The sequence below is a fragment of the Crocodylus siamensis genome, chromosome 2 (genome assembly GCF_052110815.1).
Source record: "Crocodylus siamensis isolate JL-2025a chromosome 2, ASM5211081v1, whole genome shotgun sequence".
In the NCBI taxonomy this organism is placed as follows: Eukaryota; Metazoa; Chordata; order Crocodylia; family Crocodylidae; genus Crocodylus; species Crocodylus siamensis.
In genome coordinates this window covers 98869026-98895233 of record NC_143396.1, presented here as the reverse complement: position 1 = coordinate 98895233, position 26208 = coordinate 98869026, and the positions used below count along the sequence as shown (strand labels likewise).

General features: G+C 45.2%; 2 protein-coding genes across 9 annotated transcripts in view; one reads left to right on the top strand and one right to left on the bottom strand.

Moving 5' to 3' along the window:
• The window catches only part of LOC149870553 (uncharacterized), a 36405-nt gene extending 23086 nt beyond the window's left edge, over positions 1–13319 (top strand). Inside the window, exon 4 of the mRNA XM_090034460.1 lies at positions 13293–13319. Within this exon, the coding sequence (XP_089890586.1) occupies positions 13293–13319 (27 nt within the window). The remainder of the gene's footprint in view (positions 1–13292) is intronic.
• Positions 1–26208, bottom strand: part of INPP4B (inositol polyphosphate-4-phosphatase type II B) — a 613602-nt gene that overhangs the window by 281682 nt on the left and 305712 nt on the right. The window lies entirely within an intron of this gene.

Genomic DNA, 26208 nt, shown 5'->3' with positions numbered 1-26208 from the left:
ATGGGCTGGGTAAGGCAGTTGGGTCTGTTCTGCAGGCCAGATCTGGAGGATAAAGCTATGTCATCTTAGCCCTGGGGCTGCCTACAGGGCTGGAAATGTGGCAGCAGCAATGCTAATTGCTGCATTCCCAGAGTCATGGTAGCCAGCACTTATCTCACTGCCAGATTTCCAGCCCTGCAGCCTAGATGACACAGCTTCATGGTCTGGATCCAGCCTACAGAGTTGGAAATTTGGCAGTACTGGTAGGATATGTGGCAGCAGTGTTAATTACCATAGCTCCAGGAGTGGTGGCAATTAATGCTACCACTACTAATGCTACTGCCAGTGGGTAGCCCTGCAACCAGGATTTGGAAGCACAGAGGCAAGTCATCCGGTTTTCAGGGCCAAACATTTTGCAGCAGGGCAAGCAGTGACTACCATAACTCCAAAATCAGTACCAATTAATACTGCTACCCTCACCCTGTTGCCAACTTTTTACCTCTGCGTGGAACTCCACGAACCCGATGTTTGACATTCCTGCTATATTTGTTTAAGCAACATTTTTGGCAAATATCAGATTATTCTAATCCATTAAAATAGTTTTGGAGATTCAGGTTTTGTAGTAGGCCAGTATTTTAGATTTAAAGAATTGTAGGGGGAGGGTGTGTGTGTGTGTGTGTGTGTGTGTGTGTGTGTGTGTGTGTGTGTGTGTGTGTGTGTGTGTGTGTGTGTGTGTGTGTGTGTGTACACACACACACACACACACACACTTTTTTAATAAAAGCTTTTCTTCATTTAAGCTTTTTAGCACCCCCCTCCACTCCCCTCCTATTTCCCTAAAAAAACAACAACCTGGGGCTTTGTTTGCTTTTATCCAGGGCCTAATTCCATTCAGGTTGAAGTCAATGGGCTAGGGACACACATTACACATAAACCCATTTAACTTATCAGAACCTGGTTTAAACTTGTAATACAACGTACGTTCAGTGCACATAAACCAGTTTCAAAATGGCTGAAACTGGTTTAAGATAAACTTGGTTGACTGTAGTATCAGACCTAACCGATTTGGATCAAACTGGTTTATGCAGCGTCTGCCCCAGACCCCTTCCTGGTTTAAGTTAAACCAGAGTCCCCCAGCATCCCAGATGCTCTGCAGCTCTAGTTTGGGCTGTGCTCTCTGCTCCAAAGAACAGGGCTGGCCCTACAACTTTGATCCATAGCCAGAGCTCCAGTACGGACTGCAGCCACAGTAGGGTCTACCTGGCTTTCCCCTGTCCCACCCCTGCCTTGCTACTGAAGCAAGGATACCCCACTTCCCTCTCTATCATCACCCACAGCACAGATCCCAGCCCCATGACCCTAAGCATGTGGTATGTGAGCTAATGCTGAGAAGTAAGAGAGAGAGCGCATGTGTGTGTGTGTGTGTATATATGTGTCCCCAACTTCACTGGGAGAGACAGACAGAACCATGTCCGCTTAGGTCTTTTTGGAGCTAATCAATAGGTCAGCTGGTAATATCCCTCTATTCCTTCCATGGAAAAAGCTGTTCAAGAAGACCTTCAACTAATGAGAGAGGCTTTTGTTTTGTTGATAAACTCTGTGATATCAGTCCCCTGCTGGCTCTCACCTGTCAGGTTTGCAGACCATATGAAGAAACAGGAAGAGGGAGATTGAAAAGGTCAGCATCATCAACAGATGCATGCACTACATACTGTACCTCCCCCTCCTTGCCTCAGAGTGCTAGCAGGGGTGGGGTCTGGCAACACTCCTACTCCTTGAGCAGTAAGCAGGGAAAAGCCTGGGACTGTGCCCTCCCTAAACAGAGCATCCTGACAGGGCCTGGTCATGCCCCCCCTCAGCTCAGTAGGGAAGGGAAGGCTGCTCTAGCACCGCCCCCAGCTTCCAGCTTGAGCCACTGCAGACATGTGCCTGCATTTCTTCAGTCCAGAGGGACTGTCTGTACAGTTGCAAACCGGTTAAACCTAGGCAGGTTAGACTAACCTGCAAAGATTCAATCAATTCAGGCTCAGGCTTTTCGAATGTTTGTCCCTAGCCTGGAAGTATACCCACTCCTCAGTTAGTGATGAATCACCCTGCATTGGCAAGTAGGGCACAATTGGGATCTGATTCCTGATCCCAAAATCATGCTTCCTTCCAGATATGTGTAGCATGGCAGGAAGTGTTATTGCTGGAACTGGGGATCTAATCCCATCAAGTCTGCCAGCGGCCCTAGTCAAAATAATGTATTTTTGTGTTTAAAAATCTTATGTTCCATTCTGACAAGTCCTGCTCCGGTTTAGTTTAGGTGTTAAAACTGTATAAAAAGTATAAATTAAAATTTAAAAAAACCCAAACAAACAATGAACAACACTGATATTTAGCAACATTTAGCACCACCTTATGTCTCTGACCAACTGCCAGCCACTTAGAAGCATCTGCTGCTTTTTGGTACATACAGGGATGTTGAAAGATAAGCTATAAGAGAAGTTACAGTCAAAAACATTTTGTAAGTGTGTGTGGTATATAACAAAGAGAAACATATCCAGGATACACATTTTACAAACTTGTGACTAATGCATTTACCTTGATAAATACTTGGGAATTTAGGGAATAATTAAATGAAGCAAGCAAACCAATCTTACAAAATCCGGTTTCTGTGTTGAGAAAAATCACCCAAAAGTGTCAAAACAGCTGATTGTTCAAAGCTGCTCAGACATACTAGAACACAAGTCACGCAATCATCTATGCTGAAATTCAGGATTTCCTTTTTATACATTTCATTTCTTGTCCACTATGCCCAGGCAGCTTCTTGTGGTTTCCATGCCTAAACTTCTCACAGCCTGCTAAGTTACTGGCAAACTGGCTGAGAGAGAAATTGTAATGGCCAGTCTAATCAGTACCCTACTGATGGCTATAAATTAGCCTAGGGTCTTTCCAACAATTTGACAAATCTATAGTCATGGCTTTCATAAATTCCAAGACTATACCAGCACTACAAACGGTAAGTTGTGGACAGGCATTATGCTTGTAGAGCTCCAAAAACAGGTGTGCAAATGTGCATTCTGCCTGCAGCACTACATAAATATTCCTAGTGAAACAGGAACTTCTTGGTAAGCCCTATGTTTTCTAGAGCCACATGTAATGTAGAGCCACAGAGGGTCTCTTGCTCCTCCATATCCCATAATGTTCCACTCTTCCCTAGCTTCTTTGAGGGAGGAATAGTAAACGCTGGTTCAATGACAGCCCACCAAGCATTTTTGGCGACTTAGTAGTGATCCAGCCAGGGGGCTCAAAACATACATACACCTCCGCTACAGCTATATTTTTGTGGCAATACAAAGCACCATGGCCCTTGCTGCATTGCAAAACACACCTCTGTCAATGGCCTAACATGATCAAAATCATTAGTCTATCTCCACAAATGTAATAGATTGACTTAAAAGTCATTAAAATTTAGAAACAGTGAATTGTAAATTCTACTGATTTTCCAATCAGTTGCAACACTTTCAAACTTTCTCCACAAACTAGGGTGGTTCGAAACTTACTAAATAGATAAATAAACAAACAAATACATAAAATAAAATAGAAGCTAACCCAGAAAATAGAAGTTAACCCAGAAATCAAATTTTCATGGAAATCCATGAATCCAGAAGCTAGAGTTTAAAAAACCAAAACCCAATACCTGTGAGACTTGCAATAAAATTATGAGGACTGAAAATTCTAGGATGATCTTGAATAAAGAGTTCAAGAACATTCTTGATGTAAGGACTATAAGGGTATAATTAAGTCAGTGAATGAATCTTTTATCCCTAATGATCAGTTTACACTTCCATGGATAGCTTTTAAGGAAAAGAGATAAAAAACGTACCATGTGCTTCTCTCATATCATTGTACAACGGATGTAAATGTATTATCAGCAGTAAATTTACTCCTAATTTAGAAAAATGTTCAAGTCAGTGAAGGATAAGGTGCAGAGTTCTTACTCATCTTTCATGGGGCTCCTGAACAATGCCTGAATAACTAGAAAGGAAGTAGCAAGAAGTACACTGTTATTATTTGTAAAATGTGGAGGTTGGTATGGTGATAAACTAATCCACAATACAAATTCAGTAGTACTGAAAGTAGAGATCACTGTTTTTGAACAGAGTAGTACTCTGGACTGGCCTGCCTTTTCTCTTCCTGTTTTCATGCAAAGATGCCTGCATATACCAATATGGTAATATCATAAAAGCTATTAAATATATCAGTCCTTTCCTCATCCCCTATTTTTCCCTCCCTGTTAAATAATTTCCTTTGCCATTTCTTATGTACTTCTAAAATGTTCTTTGAACATCTTTTGCCAATAGTATCTTCTTTAGTGCAGTTATATTTTCTCATCTTGTCATTACTGGTCTTGTACAACCACTAACTTCAGTCTTCTTCAAGTTTCTGACTTCATTAACTATTAAATTAAAATGTCTGTGCATTAAACAGCAGCCACATTTAGTCTGTTAAAGTCATATTTTACATGACTAGGGGATTGTTTTCTTTTCTTCAGTATTTTTTTCTGAAGCATTCCAGCCATACTAAACCACTCTTCACTTCTCATTTCTCTTCTTTCATTTACTTGGATCCAAAATCCCAACCAAAAAAAAAGTGTTACAAGGAGTAACAAGAGTGACTCAAGAACCGGTACTTTTGGTATTTGGACTGATCCATTATGGATCTGGTGGACACAATGCTGAAGCAAGCACCCTAAAATATAAGTAAAGGTTTTCTGAAGAGGGTCTATACCAGGGGGTGGCAATGTGTTTGGGGTGAGTGCCAAAAACACCTGCAGCCTCAATTGGTAAATGTTGGATTGCCAGGGCAGATAGCAGGGAAGCTGCGAGGGGCCTGATCCTGGTTGTGGCAGTGCAGCCTCGGCCTATTCCCCACTGTCTGCCCCAAGAAGCGTGTGCCAAGCAAAATGCCTTCAAGTGCCACACACTGGCACCCATGCCGTGGATTGTTGATCCTTGGTCTACACACACACATACACACAATGTATTCAAATTGTGCCATTTCTGGGATATAACTTCTGGTAAATTGGGTAACAATTACAAATCTGAATTTGTACTTACAGACACCAATTTAATGTGAGATATGGCTTTTACATGGAAAAAGTGAATTGATCAGGTATTGATTCAAGCTAAAATTATCCTTCCTTCATTAATGGTTCAGCAACTTTCTCTTTCCCACTGCTGGGGAAGCAAGTTAGTATAGCGCAATGAGGATCTAAAAGGGAGCCAGCAATATTGGACATTCTTTATTTATACACAGTTTCGCATCCTACTCTCATATGGAAGCTATCAGGCTGTGGAGTGGATGCCTATGCAGTCAGGTGGGTGGCCAACTGGCTTAGGGACCACATCCAGAGAGTGGTGGTGGATGGATCGTTTTCGACCTGGTAGGAGGTGGGCAGTGAGGTTCTGCAGGGTTCGGTCCTTGGACCGGCGTTATTTAATATCTTCATCAGCAATTTGGACGAGGGTGTGGAGAGCACCCTCTTCAAGTTCACAGATGATAGCAAGTTATGGGGCAAAATTAACACACTGGAGGGCAGGGAGCAGATACAGGCCGATCTGGACAGGTTGGCTCAATGGGCAGAACGAAATAGGATGCAATTCGACAAAGATAAATGTAAGGTACTCCACCTATGGAGGAGGAATCCCCAGCACACCTACAGGTTGGGGGATGACCTCCTCAGCAGCTGAGAGGGATCTTGGAGTCATAGTTGACTCCAAGACGAATGCGAGCCGGCAGTGTAACAAAGCCGTCAACAAGGCCAATCACACCTTGTTGCGCATTAGCAGATGCATGACCAACAGATCAAGGGAGGTGATGCACCCCCTCTATGTGGCACTGGTCAGGCTGCAGTTGGAATATTGTGTACAGTTTTGGGCGCTGCACTTCAAGAGGGACATGGAGAATCTGGAGAGGGTTCAGAGGAAGGCCACTAGCATGGTTAGTGGCCTCCGTGGAAGACCCTATGAGGGGAGGTTGAAGGATCTGAATCTTTTCAGCCTTCACAAGAGACGTCCGATAGTAGCTGCCTAAACTCCACTTCCATAAGTTTATCAAGGGAGGTCAACAGGGAATTGGAGATGCACTATTTACCAGAGTGCCCCTAGGAATAACTAGGAATAATGGGTGCAAACTAGTGGAGAGTAGGTTCAGGTTAGAAATTCGGAAGAATTTTTTTTTACAGTAAGGGTGGCCAGAATCTGGAATGGGCTTCCAAGAGCGGTGGTATTATCACCTAACTTGGAGGTCTTCAAAAGGAGGTTTGACAGACACCTGGCCGGGGTCATCTGACCTCGGTCCTCTTTCCTGGTAAGAGCAGGGGGTCAAACACGATGATCCTTTGTGGTCCCTTCCGAGTCTATGATCTATGAATCTATGAAACATCTGCTATCAGTTCCTGCACTGCAGAGATCCAGTAGAATAAGAGCAAATAAGAGACAATGGGCCAAATTCTAGGAGAACATAATTCTGTTGCCTACGGTTCGGTGTCCTGTGGGCCTAAATACAATACAGAGTATAATGGCACATGATAAACTGCAGGGTTAACAAAGAATAATTATTCTGCCTGCTTTGTCTATGGATTTTTTTCTTCTTTTTTTTTCTTTTTGCCTGGTGGCACAGACTGCTTCCAGAGGTAAGGCTCCTGTTAGCTAATTAATTATTTTCCTCTCAAAAGTCAGACTTGTTGAATACTTAATTGAATTCTCCTTACTCACTTTTTTTTCTTCTTGCAGTAATTTCCAATTTGTCTCTTCACTTCCCCTGCTTTGGTAACCAAAGTTAATTTCATTTCTCACAAAATAGTACACTTGACCACAAAGCCAGCCTTAGGAAAAATGGTGTCCTGGGAGAACTTTTATTTTGCTATCCCCCAGTCCCCTCACCCCACCAAGTCAGCAGCATAGCTGCAGGCAAAAGCAGGTGGGCAGGGATGCTTGGTCCAGTCTGGTGAAGAAACAGAGCCACCCACATTGCCTGATACAAAAAAAACCAAAACACCTTGGGGGTTAGATAAGCAAGGTGCAAGGGGATAAGAAAATTAATAAAAGGCAGGTTGATTTAGATATTGCAAAGAAAATATTTGGAAGTGGTAAAAGGTTTTTAACTCGCATGTCACATATTGTGGTACTGGGGTGGCCATAACAACCCCTGGAAGCTCCATGACCTTGCCCACTCTGCCCCTAGGGCACCGTCTTGTCTCAAGTGCCATGCCTTGATGGAAATAGGATGATACGAAGGAAGCTTCCCAGATCTTATTACAATAACCACCCAGATTGTGGTCATGGACCTGTGGGCCAATTGTATGGCTCATACCTCCACTACACCATGCCCTATGCCTCAGATGGCATCCTTGCAGATGTTTTGCCAGTCACTGATAGATACAGTCCCTCTCTAGGCCTTCCAATGCATTGGTCTCTCAGCCCCACTCTGGTCCTCTGAACCCTGTCTTTCTCCTGGCCCCTCTCCAGTTGCCAGACCCCTTGTCTCACCCAATCACTCCCTGGGCCACCAAGCCCCTTGGTCTCTCTCAGGCCCCCTTCTCTGTGCTACCAAGCCCTACAATCTGTCTTCTGGACCCTGTCCAGGATGTCAGCTCCTCTATTTTCCCAGCCACTTTCCAGGCCCTCACCCCCATCCAAGCCCTATGCTCTATTCCCAGCCCCTTGTTGAGTCACTGAACTCCCATGGTCCCAGTCTTTCATAGCCCCTCACTCGGTGTCTGGACCCACAAGGTTCTAGCTTTCTCTGGCCAGACCTCATTGGGCCTCTGGATCTGCATGATCCCAGTCTTCTCCAGTGAAGTGCTTTTCTTTTGGTGTGCTCCCCTAGTCTTCCCCCTCCACAGGGCCATCCACAAAGCAATGGGAGCTAAGGCTTTCTGGTGCCCCATCCTCGCCTTCCCCTGAAGTGGCCCATGTATGACATTTCATGGAGGCTGCCCGGCCACAGGCAGCCCCACCATACCAACCAACTCTACTAGAGTGCAGTTTTAGGTCTTACCCAGAACCAGTCTTCAGGCATATCTGATCTTGTATGTCTCACACTCCTCCTGGGCTGCTAACCACTGGGTCCCCTGGCCCTGCTTCCATCTTGTACTCTGAGTCCTCCATCTCTGGTCCCAGCTCACTCTCAGACCCACCAGTCATCGTCATCCTGAGCTGCATGCCCCTTAACCTCTTCCCCTCTCGGCTGTGGCCCCCCAGGGACCTTTGGCCTCTCCTAGGCCTTGGCCCTGCCTCAAGTCCAGTCAAGAACTCCAGGCCCACCTGGCTCTAGCAGTCTCTACTGTGTTCCATTTCACCCTTTGGCCCTGCCTGGCCTCTGACCCCCACACAGGCCAGACAAGATTCCCAGGGTCAGTCCTTTGGCTGTCCACCCCTTCATCTCTGTGGGTCCACCCTCTTGGACCCATCCATGGATCACTCTCTCTCTCTCTCTCTGAGGACTCAGAGCTCTCCATAGGTCTTCCTACACAGCTTCTTCCTTCTCTGGACATAACTTGGCTCCTCAATAGGCCTACTAACTCTCAGCCCCTCTCCTAGGACTCACCTGATTTCTCATTAGACCTCTGTGGACTTGGCCTCTCTTTCTCCAGGCTCATCTGGCCTTTCAAAAGGCCCACAGACTCTCAGCCCCCTTCTTGGGGCTCTGGACCCCACACTGGGTCCCCAGAAACCTCCTCCATCCCCTTAGTTCCTACCCAAACCTCCAGATGTCATTCTCCTTGCTGGCATCTAGGAGCTACAGCCCTTCTGCTGGGTGATGTTTCTTTACCAGCTCCCAAGATGTTACTGCCAGCCCTGCTCTCAGGCTCTGGACTTATACCATATCTACACCCACCCCTCCTCCAACCAGGAGATACCCTTACCATCAGGTGACTCCCTTGCTCAGGCATAGCCTCACTTGCCTGCCCCCCCTGAGTCAGCTGATTCTGCAGTTATCCCTGACCCTCATCTGCTGGTGACTCAGTAGGCTGCCTGAGCACTTAAAGTGGCAGGCACATCAAATGCCCTGCCACACCATATAATTTAAAAAGTGAAAGAGAAGGAAACGGGACAGCTACGCAGGAAGGATGATCTAGGTGTGGCTCCTGAATTAAGCACTTGTCTTCAAGTTTTCAATAAGGATGATAATGAAATACATGAGGGCAAATTAAGGATGAATAATGGAAAGAGAAATATTGAAAAGAAAACCAACACAAAGTGGAAGCAAAATTCCAACTGCTTAATGCTCTTAATTGGGAGGATTAGATACTATTCCAACTTTAAATCCAGTAGGCATGTGTAATAGGGGGCCATACCAGGGCCGGGTCTGATGTCAGCCCACCCTGACCCAGTGTGCCCAATCTCACCTGCCACAACTTTGCTGTTCCCAAACTTGGTGTGTATACATATGGAAGGATGCCTATTTTAATGCCCCAATGCTGGGGGAGGCTATACATGACTCCTAACTTCCCTTATCATGCCTCTTGAGTTGCTCTGGCTCAAGGGTGGGCCAAACTCAGCCCCTTGCTAGGCCTCAGGCATCCATCCTTCCACTCCGCCCCATTGGGCCTCATTCATACTGATCCCCTCTCATACTGGGGCCTCTCACACTCCACCGTCTCTCACTGGGCCTCTTACATGCTGCCCCTCACTGGGCCACAAACAACCTGACCTACTCCCTTGAGTGACCGCATAGGCCACCAGGCTTTCCTACTCACATTCCTTGGCTGGCTGGTATGCAGCCTCTCCGGCCCTCTCATGAACAGTGACCAGTTAATTTAACTTGCCCTAGGCAGAGCTCTGACCCAAGCCCCTCTCTGGGTACCTCATCACTCTTGCCCCCTCTTTAGGGCTAACTAGTCTCCCCTTTCACCCATGACTCCCACTGAGCTGCAACACTTGGACTTGGGCCCAACTATGGCCTCAGGCATTCAAAGTTCAACCTTGGTCTCCCTGCCCTTTCCTGGCGCTTCAACTCATGCCCTCACCCTAGGACCTGCTACTCACTGCCTCTTCTTTGGGGCTTCACTACTACAGCCCCTTCCGAAATGGGGCTTGGGTGCTTTCTGCCAAGCACACCTGGCCCCCACTACTCACACTGGGCTCAAGTCCCTCTTCCTAGGCTTGCCTGGCCCTACTACCCTCCAGTCTTAATGACCCACCAGATGGTGGGGGCTGGGATTATAGGTGCCTCTACCTGCCTTTCACAGGGGAGATAACTGGCCTGTTTTTTTCTGAAGGACTGTCCTGCCACAGACAGCCGCACCAGACCACCCTTCCCCAGCAGGGTGCTGTTTTTGGTTTTACCCAGGGCCAAGCAGGCTTACTTGCCTTGGTCTTACCCCTACTGGGCTATGTGTTATTGTTTCAGCCTGCTGTCTCACTGAGCCTTCTCCTGCTAGACAGTTATGTCCCCCTCATCGAGCAGACCTTCAGCCTCCTTAGGCCCTGGCCCTGCCTCCAAGCCACTTGGGGTGCCAGATAGCCCATCATGGCTAAGGCCTGCCACTGACTTCATTGCCCTTCAGCTCTCCGGCGCTGGCCCTTTTGCATTGACCAGTCGGGGTCCCAGCACCACAACAGCCGACCTCCTTAGGTCCCCTTCTGGGCCTCACCACACAGTTCTCACTCTGGGCTTACTCAGAGCCCCACAGGTCTTAATAACATAGCTCTGCTCTAAATTGGGCTTACCTTAGCCCTAGGCCTCACCCCTGCCTGTTCCACATCAGGGTTTGCCTAGCCCTGTGTAGGCCTGCAAACCATAAGTGCCTTCACAGGCTGGGCCTTGTTCTCTTTAGGCCCCAAACCTTCTCTCTGGGATTTGGGCCCTCACTGGGCTCTTAGGAACCTCCTGCCATCCCCATAGTTCCTCCCTTACCTCCATGTATTATGAGCAACAGCTCAGCCGGGTGTTATTGCTCCCTGGCTGCTTGCAGCTGACTGCTGGCTCAGCCCTGTGGGCCTGGATCTAAAATGGCCACCTCATCAGAGCTGGCCCACAGCTGCCGGCTGCCTGCTCACAGCCTTAAAGTGGCAGATACCAAAGGTGCTCTGCCACAGCATGATTTTAATAATGCAATTAAAATAGGAAAGGTGCCATATGACTAAAAGTATCAAACATAGTACTTATATTCCAGAAAGGAGGAAAAGAGATCAAAAGAACTACAGACACATTTGCCGAAATGCAATAATATGCAAGATTTAAGGAAAAATTTTGGCCAAAAACACATAATGCCATAATAACCTGATACCTTTTCTTTGACAATTCATTTTCCAGATAAATGAAATGTAGTAGATCTCATTTTTCTGGATTTCTGGAACACTTAGTAATATTCCCTGCTACCCTCAACCTTCAACCACATCAGGAATACCACAAGCTGGTTCATAGGTCCAAGAACTTGTATGAACACATTCCTGCTTTTAGCAATGAAGTAAATGCCAGGAGTGACCAGGAATAATGGTCACAAGCTGGCAGAGGGTAGGTTTAGGTTAGCTATCAGGAGGCGCTACTTCACAGTCAGGGCAGCTAAGATCTGGAACCAACTTCCAAGAGAAGTTGTGCAGGCTTCTACCCTGGGGGGTCTTTAAGAGGAGGTTAGATGAACATCTTGCTGAGATCGTTTGACCCCAGTATTCTTTCCTGCTATGACAGGGGGTCGGACTAGATGATCTGATCAGGTCCCTTCCGACCCTAGAAACTATGAAACTATATGTCATATCATCATCATGATGTGAGGAATGAGCCAAAAGTCAATACTCCTTCAACCACACTAATTGTTTATTTCTTTTTCCTCTGCCAAAATTATTTAAATGGAAAAATAAAAATAAATCAATAAAACAAATGCAAGTAACTAAAACTGAAAGAACATCTATTTTTCATAATTGTTAAAATGTAATGCCTCTTCCAAACAAGGAGTTATAGTTTCATCACCACCATGAGAGATTTATGCAGCGAAATCTCTATGCACTAGTATAAAAATTTAGTCTTAAATCTTCTAACATTCATCCCCTAGCCAGTATTTATGCCTGAGTTATAAAATCCTGAGAATGGGAGTTTATAAAGGAAATGCTGACAGAGGCTTTAGTAAGTGTGTTCTCATTGCTATAATAAACACTTTATTAATTTTTAATTTCCTTTATCCAGTGCTGCTATATAACGAAGATTTAGATGCATAAGAGCCCATTACTCACAGAACTTTCATGCTGCTTCAAGAACAAACATAAATGGAAATGTAATTCATATCTCATTTCAAAACTTTTAAACATTAATGGTTCATTTGTCCATTGATATTTAAAAAAGAGGGGTACTGGCAGAAGCCAACAGACCTGCACTGATTTTTTCCTTGATTCTTTTATGTAGTGAATGATCCAGATACAAATAAACTCTCTGCTACTTATTGCTTCACCCATCTCAAATGAGAACTGCCAATATCTTGAAAAAAAGCCGAAAAAGTTTTCCAGATTCACAGTCTCTCCTATTAGTGATTCTACATGCTCTGTTGAGTTTAAATTAAACGTCTTTAAAATACATAAACAAGCATATAAAGAAAATTATAAAGACAGTTTGGATTCTATAAGAACGCAAAAAACTATTGCTAAGTAAAAACCAAAGAATTCCATGTGAACTTCAGTGCCACTGAAAAGACAGGACAGAATTAACACATAACAGAATACTGAGGAGGCATTACACAACAACTTAGTAATACAACTGCCAAGTAGGAATTTAAGGATAACATAAAAGTGCTTCTGTAACACTGACAAGATGTGTCAGAAAACAACACATAATGAATGCCATTAAATAAGGAACACAGGAAAGTAAATAGAATCTTAGGACACACTCAAATGCAGACACCTAACAAATACTTTTCTTGATAATAAATATCTTAGAGGATATCATAAATTATAAAGCCACACAGAGGTGAATAGAAATTATTTGAAAAAATACTTCATCTTAACAGAGCAAACACATCTGACTACATTGCATTAGTTGCCTTTTGTGGTATTATCTGTCACTTCTTCAATATTTGCTATTCTTACATTTCCAACTACTCATGGTGGCTGCCACAATGTACACTGTACTGGTGATGGCATTCCTGATGCTCACTAGCTGCTGAAGGTGTTGTGGTAAATTCATTTTGATTCAATATTTATGGAGTTCTCTCTTTCTAGGTTCAAAAGGCAGTAATTTTAATAATCAAAAACCAACAAAATGGCAGTAATTTTTGCTGACTTTACTTGGGGTTTAACAACTTTTATAAAGATTGATATTTTCTTCTTTTTCAGGGATATATCCTTTTCACTTTCAAGTAAGAAAAAATGCTGACTCAGTGTTAGCTATTTTTGCAAATACTAGATTCAAGTAATATTTTTAAAGACATCAGAAAGACATTAGGCTAGGGACAGAAGTTACATACAAGCTGGTATGAGTGACTGGAAACCAGTTCAAATTCGCAACATAACAGGAGTTCAGTGCACATAAACCACTTTCAAAATGGCTGAAACTGGTTTAAGATAAACCTGGATGGATGTAGTATCAGACTTAACCAATTTAATTTAAATTGGTTTATTGAATTTCTGTCCCAGACTCCCTCCAGATTCAAGGTAACTCCCAGGATACTTGCACCTCCCTCACAAGTGTTGCCCTGCCCTCACAGGGTGGGCAGGCTAGCCTTGGCCCAAGCTGTTTGCTTCAGCCAAGCAGAGAAATATGCTCTAGTGCCCCCAAGCTTCTGGCCTGTGACACTGCAGGCATGTGGCTTCATTTTAGGAATCAAAAGTGAAAGTCTGTTCACTGGCTTATTAGTTCAATCTACACAATTTAGCCTGACCTGCAAAGATTGAATCAATTCAGCCTTGGGCTTTTTGACTGTCTGTACTTAGCCCTAATGATCTTATATTTAGCACACACAGCCTTTCATTATAAACAGCTTTCAGTTAAACTATCTGCAGGGTTCATTTCACCCCCCACCCCCAACAGGAATGCTAACAACTCTAGGGGAAAACATAGCTAGAAGGGGTATACAATGAATATGTCACTTTCTGTTGTAAATGCCATTGTAATGAAGACTATACATATTTAAAACTGCCAGGAGAGTTCAGTTAAATGGAATGTAATTGCTCAGTTTGGAATTTAGCCAGATCTCCACAGTGATCAGGACCTTGGCTTTCCATTATATCTAGGACATAAATAACTCTCAGACTTTATTTGGTGTTTGACATAAAACCATTGTCCTAACCATTTATCCAGGCTCTTGCTCTAATGCAAGTTCAAGTGGGTTTGAGAGCCAGAATATCATATGGCAGATTGACGTATCTCCACTGAAGTCAATTAGGAGGGGAAAAAAGGCAAAAGGGAAGAGGTTGAAACGCAGTGCCAATTCAGTTCACAGGAAGATCTGTCCCTCAAGTCTCATGGCACTCTACCAAAGAATAAAAGTGTTATCCCTAGTATTTTAGCCAATTATCTGACCAGCTATATTCTGGTCAGATACCCAAAAAATCCTCCACACTGCACAGTTGTTGTACTTAACTCCATAGATGGCTCCATTTCATCTCTAATTTTCAACTTCTAGATACAGTGTACAACCTGTAAGAGTAAATTCCAAGAGGGAAATTAAATATCCCCATTGCCCCCAGTACAGTGAACTTTATTTATACTACTAAAGAATCTGTCCTACATTTTTTTTAAATAAAAAGCACTGAGCAAAAGTGTAAACCACAGACCCACCTAGGGAGAGTGCTTGCATCTCTCCACAAACTAGTGGAGAGCAGATTCAGCTTGGACATTAGGAAGATATTTTTCACAGTAAGGGTGGTCAGAATCTGGAATGGGCTGCCAAGGGAGGTGGTACTCTCACCTAACTTGGAGGTCTTCAAGAGGCAGCTAGGTAGACACCTGGCTGGGGCTGTATGACCTCAGTGCTCTTTCCTGCCTGGGGCAGAGGGTCAGACACGATGATCCTTTGTGGTCCCTTCTGACTCTACAATCTATGAATCAATGAATGACCCAGATACTGTTCTGAGGTATGCAAAGAGAGGTTAGTCAATGTGAATTAACAGGCTATTCCCAAAGCTAGGGATAGACATTACACGTAAACCAGCTTAAGTGATCAGAAACTGGTTTAAACCTGTAACAGAACAGATGTTCAGTGCACATAAACCAGTCTGAAAATGGCTGAAATCAGTCTGAGATAAGCTCAGTTGAATGTAGTATCAGATTTAACTGATTTGGGTCAAACCGATTTATGCAGTCTGTCCCAGATCCCTTGCTGATTTAAGTTAAACCAGACTCCCCCAGCATCCTGGCATGCCCTCTGAGCTGGGCAGGTCTCCCTGCTCCACAGCAGAGGTTGCCCCTCCCCCCTGGCTGGAGCTCAGCAGGGACTGCAGGCATCTGCATGGCTTCCCCCTGCTCCCCTTCCTCCCCTCCCCACTCCCTGCTAAGCAGGGATTCCCCCGTCCCCTCTGCCTTGCACAGACACCTTCAAATCCTTCAAATATGGCAGTTGTGTCCTGTAATTCATTGAACAAATGTTTACCACTTACTGAACTGACTTGATTAATTTAGCTTTCAACAATAAGACTATACCCCAAATGGCAACACTGACAGAATTTCAGAACTACATTTCCAAAGTTCTGTCTAATCCAAAAATATGCAGGGAACTCCAACCTCATTTTTCTCATAAACGCAAAATCAAAAGAATTTTTGACCAAAGGGAATGGTAAGAAAATTTTCTCTCTTCCACAAAAAACAGTATGATCATTTGTGATTTGCTTTTATCCTATACTCACCTATGCGCATCTTTCCTACCCCATGGTCCAGACTCCAGAAATGATGTGTGTGATGTATTGTGCATTAGTCATTATAGATATACTTTAAATGTGGCTAGGCTGTGTGCTGCCTCAGGCACCATGTTTTACTTTCAGCTTTGGTTTCTTTTTAGAAGAATAAGATTACCAGCCGTGTGAGCTGTTGTGCTCTCTCAGCTAATTGAATCTTCCCATCACTGTGGAACCACGAGATCAATTATTTTGATGACAAGGATCTTCACTTTTGCTGGTAGCTGAAGCCATAGCCTAAATGATCCAGAACAGTAAGAAAATACTTTATTATTACTATATATGCACTGAAGAGATTCATATGAACATCCAGTTAGACCTACAATGGCTGCTGTGGTCATAGCAGAAGGGTTAGCAGAGAAATAAAAGTAACAAACTGATACTGAACAAAAGTGGATGAAGTACAGAAGAGAAACGTGCCAGACAGGAGAACAGTCATTTTGTATTCCAACCTAAAGTAAAAAAGCCTGCAGCCTGCACAGCAGTGTGAGCTCATGTGTGGACAGTTTAAAAAAAAAAAAGAATGAAAGAAAAAAATGGCCACTTGTACAGGCAATATTGGTGAATTTAATGAAAACAAAGAGATGTGGGTAGCGTATATCAAATGTTTTGAACAGTTTATAGCCTGCAGTTCAATTCCAGAAGGACGAGTTGCAACATTGCTGACAGTGATAGATTCCAGGGCATAAAGCGTCCTACGGGCTTTTTGGACTCCAACCTTGCCAGGACAGGCCACCTATGCAGAAATCACTGAAGCAATGAAGGAACATTTTTTTTTACCTACCCCATCTAGGACTGCAGAATGGTACCGATTCCTCCAATGAACCAAGGAGAACAGGGAGTCTGTAGCACAATTTATGGCTGCTTTAAAGTTGTCAGACCACTGTCAGTTTAGACAAGGGTTGAATGATGCCTACAAGATTAATTTGTTGCAGGGTTGCACAGTGAACAAACTCAGAGGAAATTATTGACTGTGTCCACTCTTACATTCACAAAGCTGTAGAAATAGCAGTTGCCACAGAAACTGCTGAGAAGGATTCCCATGAATTTATGGACTGGAAAATGCATTGCTTGCATCAACCAGACTGAGGGGCACAGAAACCTGGGCACTTTTCCTGTGGCCCTTGTACACAAACCAAGAACAATGAAAGGGATGGCTAGGCACTATCAGGTCACTTGCAGGAAGTGCAGCAAAAAAAATAAAGGACACATTGCTGTGGCCTGTTGAAAAGTTCAAAACAGAGTAACGCCTTCGAGCCATCCATCAGGGAGAGACTCAGTAAGGGACATTGTGCAGAATATATAGTAAGACCAGTGTTCTAGTGCCACTGACCAAGACCTGGGTTTGCATGTACTATCAAAAGCAGCTGTGAGAGATGGTATCCAGGCCACACCCTTAACTGAAGACATCCTTATAAGAATGGAGCTACATAGAGGGGCTGCTGGTTGCCTACTATCTGCATCTCTGTATAACCAGTCTTTGCCACAGGTACCTTTGGAGAAAACCTCCATGCTTCTGAAGACTTACACTGGAGAAAAGATAGTCCCAAAAGTGTGACTGTTCAACTAGGCAGTCAGTCCATTTACCCTTCTATGTGATGGAAGGAAATTATCTACCATTGTTTGGCAGATCTTAGATAAAGAAGCTTGGAATGAGATCAAGTCAATTAGAAAGTCACCTCAAGGCCTTCAAGAAATACTGGAGAAGCATCCCAGAAGATTTTGGGCAAATAAGCAACACCTTAGTGCAGTTCAAAATCAAGCCTGCAAGTCAGCCAAAATACTGTAAGCCCAAAATTGTACCTTCTGCTCTGTGACTGCTGGTGGAGGCTGATTTGGACTATTTAGTAAGCAGTGGGTGTTGTCACCAATTGCACATACTAAATGGGCTACACCAGCGGTGGGCAATTATTTGGGCCCAAGGGGAGTCTTGGTGAGCTGTTACAGGCCAGATCAGCACTACCCCCATGCAAGAGCTCAACAAACCTCCCTAACTCCTGTGCTTAGCAGAATGGCAGGGATGGGGCTGCAAGCAAGTGGCGAGAGGCATCTGAGAGCAGGACAGGTGGGCTCGGTGCTGACAGCATGGGGTCAGGGCTGGGGCAGAACTGTTATCCACCCCATGCCCCTGAAACAGGTGCCTGTTCTGCAGGCAGATGCATTCAGAGAGCAGATTGAAGCTCTGCCTCGGGCCCTGGCCCCCCCACTGTCACTGCCCAACTGGGACTCACACAGGCAAGGCACACAGCCAGCTGGACAGGATGGGGCCATGGAAGGGCAGAGAGCTGTGTCCACGTCCAGTGCTGGGGCGAGGATTTTGGGGCAGTGAAAGTGCAGGCCTGGGACAGAGCTGCAATCCACACCCCACATGCCTCTGCCCGTGGAACCCACTGCTGTCACAGGGACATGTAGGCAGCGGGCTGCCAGGAGCTGCTGCTGCCACTGGGGCTGCCAGGAAGCAAGTCTGACCACGGACCCACCCCAGCCCTGCTTTGATCCCAGAGGGCAACAGAAATGACCACATGCATCATGGCTTGGGCCGCCCCCTGTGCCTGCACCAGGCGGGACCAAAGGCCAGCCAAAATCCCTTCGCAGGCCAGATTCAGCCTGTGGGCCGTATTTTGCCCAAGCCTCAGCTATACCCATTGTTCCAGTGATCAAAAAGGATGGCTCAGTTTGAATTTGTGGTGACTTGAAACTGACAATGAATCTGGTTTTATGTGCTGCCCAGTACCCTTTGCCTACCACTGAAGATTTGTTTGCTGCTCTTGGTAGAGGAAACTAATTTAGGAAATTGGTTTTGAGTAATGCCTACCTTCAAATAGAACTGGATCCTGCATCTCACAAATATGTTACAATAAATACTCACAGGAATTGTACTGCTATAATCAACTGTCTTCTGGCACTACTTCTGCTCCTACCCTCTCTCAGAAAGCCATGGACAAAATCTTAAAAGGCCTGAAAGGAGTACAGGATGGCATATTGGTTACAGGAAAAGATCAGGAAGCTGGTCAAAAGCTTGAAGCTGGCCTGCAACGTCTCAAAGACCATGACTGCAAGTACATAGGGACAAATGCAAGTTTTTCAAGCTCTCCACTAAATACCTTGGGCACGTCATTGATGCCACAAGGGTAAAAAAATCACCAGAGAAAGAGAAGGCAATCCTTCAAGCACCACCCCCAGGGAATGTCACAGTTATTTTCCTTCTTAGGATTATTTAACTATTATGGTAACTTTTTGCCTAATCTAGCAATTATATTGGCATGGCTACTTGAACTATCACAAGCAAAAAAGAACTAGCAGTGGACTAGAGAATATCAATATGCCTTTAAGGACGCAAAAAAAATTGTTGACAGACTGGTGTTCTTACACACTTTGATGCTTCATTTCCATTGTAGTGATGTGATACTTCACCACATGAAGTGGGGACAGTCCTTTCACCACCTTTCCTCAGATGGCTCAGAGAAGTCAATTGCTTTTCCTTCACAAACAGTAACTGCTTCTGAAGCGAATTATATACAGACAAAGAGGGGGGCTCTCACTATTATCTTTGGAGTATGGAAATTTCATACTCATCTGTATGGCAGACATTTAACTCTATTGACTAACCACTAGCCATAACTTTCTATTTTTAGACCAACTCAAGGTATTGCTTCCCTTGCAGCAGGTTCCAAACAACGCTGGGCATTGTTACTTTCTGCTCACTCTTATACTGTTTAGTATTGAAAAGGAGCTCAGCACAGCAATGGCTCATGGGCTATCACACCTGCCTTGTCCCAGTGACCAAAAAGAAGACACCATGGAAGTATTCTATTTGAATTTGATGGACCTGTTACCTACACACAAATTAAGAAGAAAACTGTTAAGGATACTGTTCTTTCTCTTGTGAAAGGCATGGTTCTAAAAGGTACAATATTAAACTACAACAACCCTCAGCTGACACCTTTGCATCACATCAGTCAGAATTATTGGTGCCTGAAGGTTGCCTCTTGTAGAAGATGCAAGTGATCATACTGAGGTCACTCCAAAATTTGTTTTGTCAGATCTTCATGAAAGACATGTTGGTGTTGTGAGGATGAAAGCCTTAGTGCGGAGTTATGTGTAGTGACCAGGCATTGATCAGGGCATTGAGAGGACAGCAAAATGCAGTATTGCATGTAAATAAATTCAGAAAGATCCTGGCCCAGTTTATCTGTACTTCTGGACACGTCCTCATACTCCACAGCCATACATTCATGTGTATTATGCAAAGCTATTGGAAGGTAATATTTTCTTAGTAGTGGTCAATGCATACTCATAAGTGGCCAAAATTTTTCCAACTGTCTTCTTGTACAACTACGTAGACTACTTAGCACTTTCATACATTATTTAGTTGCTTTAGACTACCGTTGCAATTTGGTGAATGATAATAAACCTTAGCTCTCTTTGGAGGAATTTAGGAAGTTCCTTGTTTCCAATGGAATTCAACACATATATTTTGGTCCTTGTCTTGTTGCAAATGGACTGGCTGAACTTTTTGTACAAACTCTCAAGCATGCATTACAAGCCAACCAGTCTACCATAAGTCTTCACACAAACTGGACAATTTCTTACTCATTTATTGCAACACACCCCATGCTAATATGGAGGAGTCACTTGCTACTCTTTTACTGAACAGATCAGGGCAGACAAAATACAGCCCACGAGCCAAATCCAGCCCACCAGGCAATTCATCTGGCCCACTGGCACCCACCAATAAATTGTACCCTACTCAGCCCACACATTTTGCTACCACCCTTGTGTGTGGAAGGGCCCTGGCCCAGGCCAGCATGCACAGCTTCTGCATGGGGCTGACGCTGCCACTGCTGCAGCCTCCCAGGGACCTGCTTGGCTTCCCCAGCTTTCTGCAGCTCCTCATGTCCCTGCTGCAGTGCTCACTCCAGGCAGCAGGTAGGGAAGTGGCAGCAGGTACAAGGAAGCTGTAGCTGAGCAGGAGTGTGTAGCATAGGGCTGAGGCTGGCAGAAGAACAGATCCAAGGGCCTGTGCTCACCACCCCCGATAAGGTGTGCAGTTCCTGTCACTGGAGGCAGCAGCAGCAGCAGGTGGCAAGCCCTCAGGGTGCACCCTGACCCATGGTGGCCGAAGCCTCCTGGTGGTGCACAGCTCCAGCCAGTTCCAGGAGCTGCATATGGAGGCAAGAAATAGATCCAGGCCAGCCTGCCTATTATGCAGGACTCCCTGTGGCTCACATGGAACTCCTGGGACGCACATGCCACTGGAGGAAAGCCTACATGATGCAGCCAGATGCCTTCCCTGCTCCCTGCCACCACATGCAGCTCCTGGGACTCCACCAGAAATGGCAGGGAACCCTACCTCCTGTTACCTGGTAGACTCACAGGAGCTGCACATGCAGCTCCCAGAACTTGTTGGAGCCATGCGCCATTGGGTGGCTACGCCTGTGCAGGCCATGAGCACCCTAAGGGCCTGCCACCTGCTGTTACTGCTGCCTCCAGTGATAGGGGCTGTGCGCCATAGAGGTTGTGGGGGGAGGCTCCCCACACCTCCCCACCCTCCTTCACAGCCCACAAACCCCACACACACACACCCTTCCCACACACACCCTTCCATATATACACACCCCCACACCTCCCAACATACCCTACACCCTCACACCCCCTCACAACCACCTCCCACACCACCATATACACACACCCAACCCCCCCAACCACACTCCACACACACAATATAAAGAGTAAGACTTTATTTTGAGCTATTACACACAATATTTTTTTAAATAAAATTTAAATATGTTATAATAGATGTTTGACTTTTAGTATATGATTTTTGTTTTGTTTTTCTCAGTTGCAGGATGGCAACTAACCCCTCCCCCCTTTCCCAAAAGGACTACTTCTGGGGGCAAGGGGAAGAACTTTCAGTAGCAAACGTCTGGATTAGGGGTGGGACTTCTGGTCCCAATATGGTGACCAGGGGGGCAGGGCATCTTTCAAGGGGCAGGGATACCCTTGCAGACCATAACAGCTCACCGAAACTCATTAAGCAGCCCTCCAACTGAAATAATTCCCCATACCTGGAACAGACCATTGCAGACTTGTTTTGAGCATTTATATCCTGTTGTTACCTCACAGGTACTCAGATTCCTAAGCAGACAAATGGATCAATGACATGTCTCTCTCAATAGCTCATTCCAAGTAGGGGACTCGGTCTGAGCTTGTAATTACTCTGATAGAGACAAATGGATACCTGGGGAACTCATTAAATGTATGGAGCCTGTTTCATTTATAGTGCAACTCTTTGATGGTACTTCATGGAAAAGACATATAGAACAGTTAAAACTATGATATATACAGGAGCCTAAGAAAGCCCCATTTGAATGTCCAGTTCCCCCAGGTAACCCTCCTCCAGTTACAAGTTTTGATTGTGCTGATATATTGGAGAAGCCAGAAGTGCCATACACTAATGATTCCTTACCACCAGCTGATCCTGTGGTACAAGGCAACACCACTTTATCCTCACCATATTATTTTAAGAGGGTAAGAATCTGTCATGCACCCTGATGTCTAAATTGTCTAATTAGTAAGTTGCAACGAGCTGAATATTCCCTTTTGTTGTTGTTATTTTGTGTGTGTTATTATTTTGAAATGTAGTACTTGTAAGGTGGGGTGGGGAAGAATGTGATGTATTGCACATTAATTATTATACAGGGTCTTCATAAAGTCTTTGTGGATTTTTAAACTTAGATTGTACATATGATAGAAACAAACAATCTGTAAATGGCATTTAAGAGCAAATTTATTAAAGTTTTACGACAATTAGAGTACATACTGCTAGACTTCAACATAACCACCGTCCATCATGATACAGTGCTCAATCTAATCTTCCAACTCCTTGAAAACATTTCCCAGTTCCCCTTGAGTTACTGCACTAATTGCATTGGTGATCCTAGCCCTAAGTTCCACCAAAGAATGTGGTTTTGACAAGTAAACTATACTTTTAATGTGTCTCCATAAAAACAAGTCCAATGGTGACAGGTCAGGTGAACAAGGTGGCCAAGCAATTGGTCCACCTCTGCCTATGCACTTCTCTAGGAAAACGTTGTTTAGGAACTGTCGTACATTCAGAGTATAGTGGCATGGAGCTCCATCTTATTTAAGAATAAACTGGTTATTAGTTATGAAGTCTATCATTCTGTACTTTAGTTGCCTTAAAACTTAAATAAATTTGCATTGAAATGCTGTTTACAGATCTTTTCTATCATGCCTACAGCCTAAATTATTAAAGTTTAAAAGTGCACAAAGGACTTTATGAAGACCCTGTATATACTGTTTCTTTAAATGTGGCTATGTTGTGTGCTGCCTTCAGCCCACACTTTATTTTCAGTTTTTGTTTCTGTTCAGAATAATAAAGTTACCAGATATGTCAGTTGTATGGTGCTCTCTGCCAGATCTCATTTTCCCAACACTGCAGAGCCACAAGATATAACAATATGCACACGGGTTAGACGCAACAAGCCCAAAGCCATCAAAAATTCAAACCACCAGCACTACACACCCTGATCATTTGATAGCAAAGGTGCTGTTAGTTCAACTTTATGCAAGGAGAGAGGACTAAAAGGACACAAAAGACTGGACAAACAAGCTACGTATGTAGTGTACACATACATGCAAACTTTTTAAGGATGGAATGATATCCATCTACCACTTTATCAAACACTCAATGTTTTTTAACTTGTGTACTACAATTTAAAGCCTATTTTATTTTCCAAACATTTCACAAAAGACAGGCAAAGGACCTATCTGAAAAAGAACACCAAGTCAAATGCAGCATTTGTCACTCAGCAAGTGGCCCAATTAATTTAATAGCAGTTACTTGTGTAAAGGAACAAGATATGGTCTTCTAACTTTTGTATAACTTAGTTTGGAGGAACTATCAACATACATTTAAAAGAAAAATACTGAGAAGAGAATAAAAGAGAATAGTTCATGGATAATTAAAAGGGTGCAATTAGGTAGCAGTGGTAAAATCTCAGACAGCAGCAGACCCAGGAGTGGGATAGAGGGGTGCAGCCATATACCCTCTTGACTTTGCTATGCATGTACAGTGAACTCTGAGCTCACTGCCTGGTTAGCCAAAGCTTTGCATGCCCAGTGAGTAAGGACCTATCTTATACACCTGGACACTCTGAATCCACACAAAAGCAGTCACATCTTGGGAAAATCAATGGCACCTCAGAGATGGCCACCCAGGCGGAGCCCATGGTTCCGGGCTTTACGCAGACAGAGCCTTTGGCTCTCAGCTGCGGGGGCTACCTGTCCCTTTTTCAGGCTCTGGGGCCAGGAGCATGGCCACCTCCCCTTGTGGGGTCTGCTCCCTACTGGGGTCTCTGGTGTGCCAGCTGGAGCAGCTCCAGGCCACAGTTCAGAGACTGCATGCCATCAGGGACAGCAAGCAGGAGACAGACTCCTACTGCCAGGCCCTTCTCCCCCGGGAGGTGGAGGGTAGACGATGGTCTCCCTCCAGGACAAGGGAGGACTTGGGGACCTCCCCTTCTGTCCAGCCACGGGGTTGAACCAAGGTGGTCAACGGCCCCAGGGCCCACTGCACCAAGGCCCCTGCCCCGCTGGAGCTTTGCAACAGGTATGAGCCTCTTGCAGCCCCAACAGAGCTTGCCGAGTTCCAAGCTCCCACAGGCAACACAGAGGACACTGTAGCTACCGTCCCCACTCTCCCTAAGACCAAACGCAAAGTCTTCGTCATGAGAGACTCCATCCTGAGGGGGACTGAGGGGGCAATCTGCCACCCTGACCCCTTAGCCCAGGAAGTTTGCTGCTTTCCGGGGGCCCACATCTGTAACATTGCGAAAAACTGCTCCAGCCCACAGACTGCTTACCCATGCTCCTCATCCATGTGGGCACTTAAACTAAGCCTGTCGGGGGATGGGGGGACTACTGCCGCTGCTGGTCCACCAAGTGGCCCTTGCAAAGCCAGCAGGCCAAGGCACATAAGGGATCCCACCCCAGCCCCAGCCTTGGAACAAAATGTAGGTAAGGCAAGAGCCCCTAAGGGGACACTTGCGTGTCTATACACAAATGCCAGGAGCCTGGGGAATAAACAGGAGGAACTTGTTCTCCTCCTAAATGCAAATAACTATGATGTCATTGGGATAACAGAGACCTGGTGGGACTCCGCCCATGACTGGACCATGGGTATAGACGGCTATACCCTGTACAGGAGGGATCGAGTGGACAAAAGGGGTGGGGGCGTAGCTCTCTATGTCAAGGAAAGCTACGTGTCCCTGCAAGCTGACATTGGCACCCACGGTGGATGACTTGAGACCCTCTGGGTTAAAATCCATGGGGAACACGGCACAGGGGATACTATGGTGGGGGTCTACTACAGACCCCCTACCCAGAGTCAAGACCTCGACCAGGAGTTCACCAGGGAATTGGCTGAGGCCACACAATCCCGGTGTATGGTTGTCATGGGAGACTTTAACTACCCAGATATCTCATGGGAGGAGCGCTCGGCCAAATCCGAGCAGTCGCAAAGCTTTCTCTCATGTGTGGACGACCTCTATCTGACACAGGAAGTCTACGGGCTGACAAGAGGTAAAGCACTGCTCGACCTCGTACTGGCAACCGGGGATGACCTAATTGGCAACCTAACAATCAAAGGGAAGCTGGGTGACAGTGATCATGAACTGATCACCTTCACCATCTGCCATAAAGCTGGCAAGTCAGTCAGTTGTACAGAAGTCCTTGACTTCAGGAAAGCTGACTTTGACAAGCTAAGGAGGCTTGTCAGAGAGGCCCTAAAAGGCCACAACCCAATGGAGAGGAGAGTTCAGGATGCATGGATGCTCCTCAAGGGAGCAATCCTGGATGCGCAAGCAAAGTCCATCCCATCTCAGAGGAAAGGCAGCAGGAGGGCACAGCAGCCCCCTTGGCTCTCCAGGGAACTGGCAGACCTCCTGCATCTTAAAAGGAGGACCTATAAAGGATGGAGGACTGGAACCACCACCAAGGAAGAATACTCTGCATTAGTCCGGACTTGCAGAGAGCAAATCAGGAAAGCCAAGGCTGCGATGAACTCCAGCTAGCTACAAATATCAAGGAAAATAAAAAGTCCTTTTTTAGATATGTGGGGAGCCGGAGGAAAAGCAAGGGCAACATTGGACCCCTGCTAAACCAGATGGGGCAACTGACAACTGACGCCCAGGAAAAAGCAAACTTGCTAAATGGGTACTTTGCGTCAGTTTTCCATCAGCCCCATGGGACGGCCCTGCCCACTATGGGTCAGGGAGGCCCGGGTGAGGGAGATTCCTTGCCCTCCATCAAAGCTGACCTCGTGAAGGAACACCTC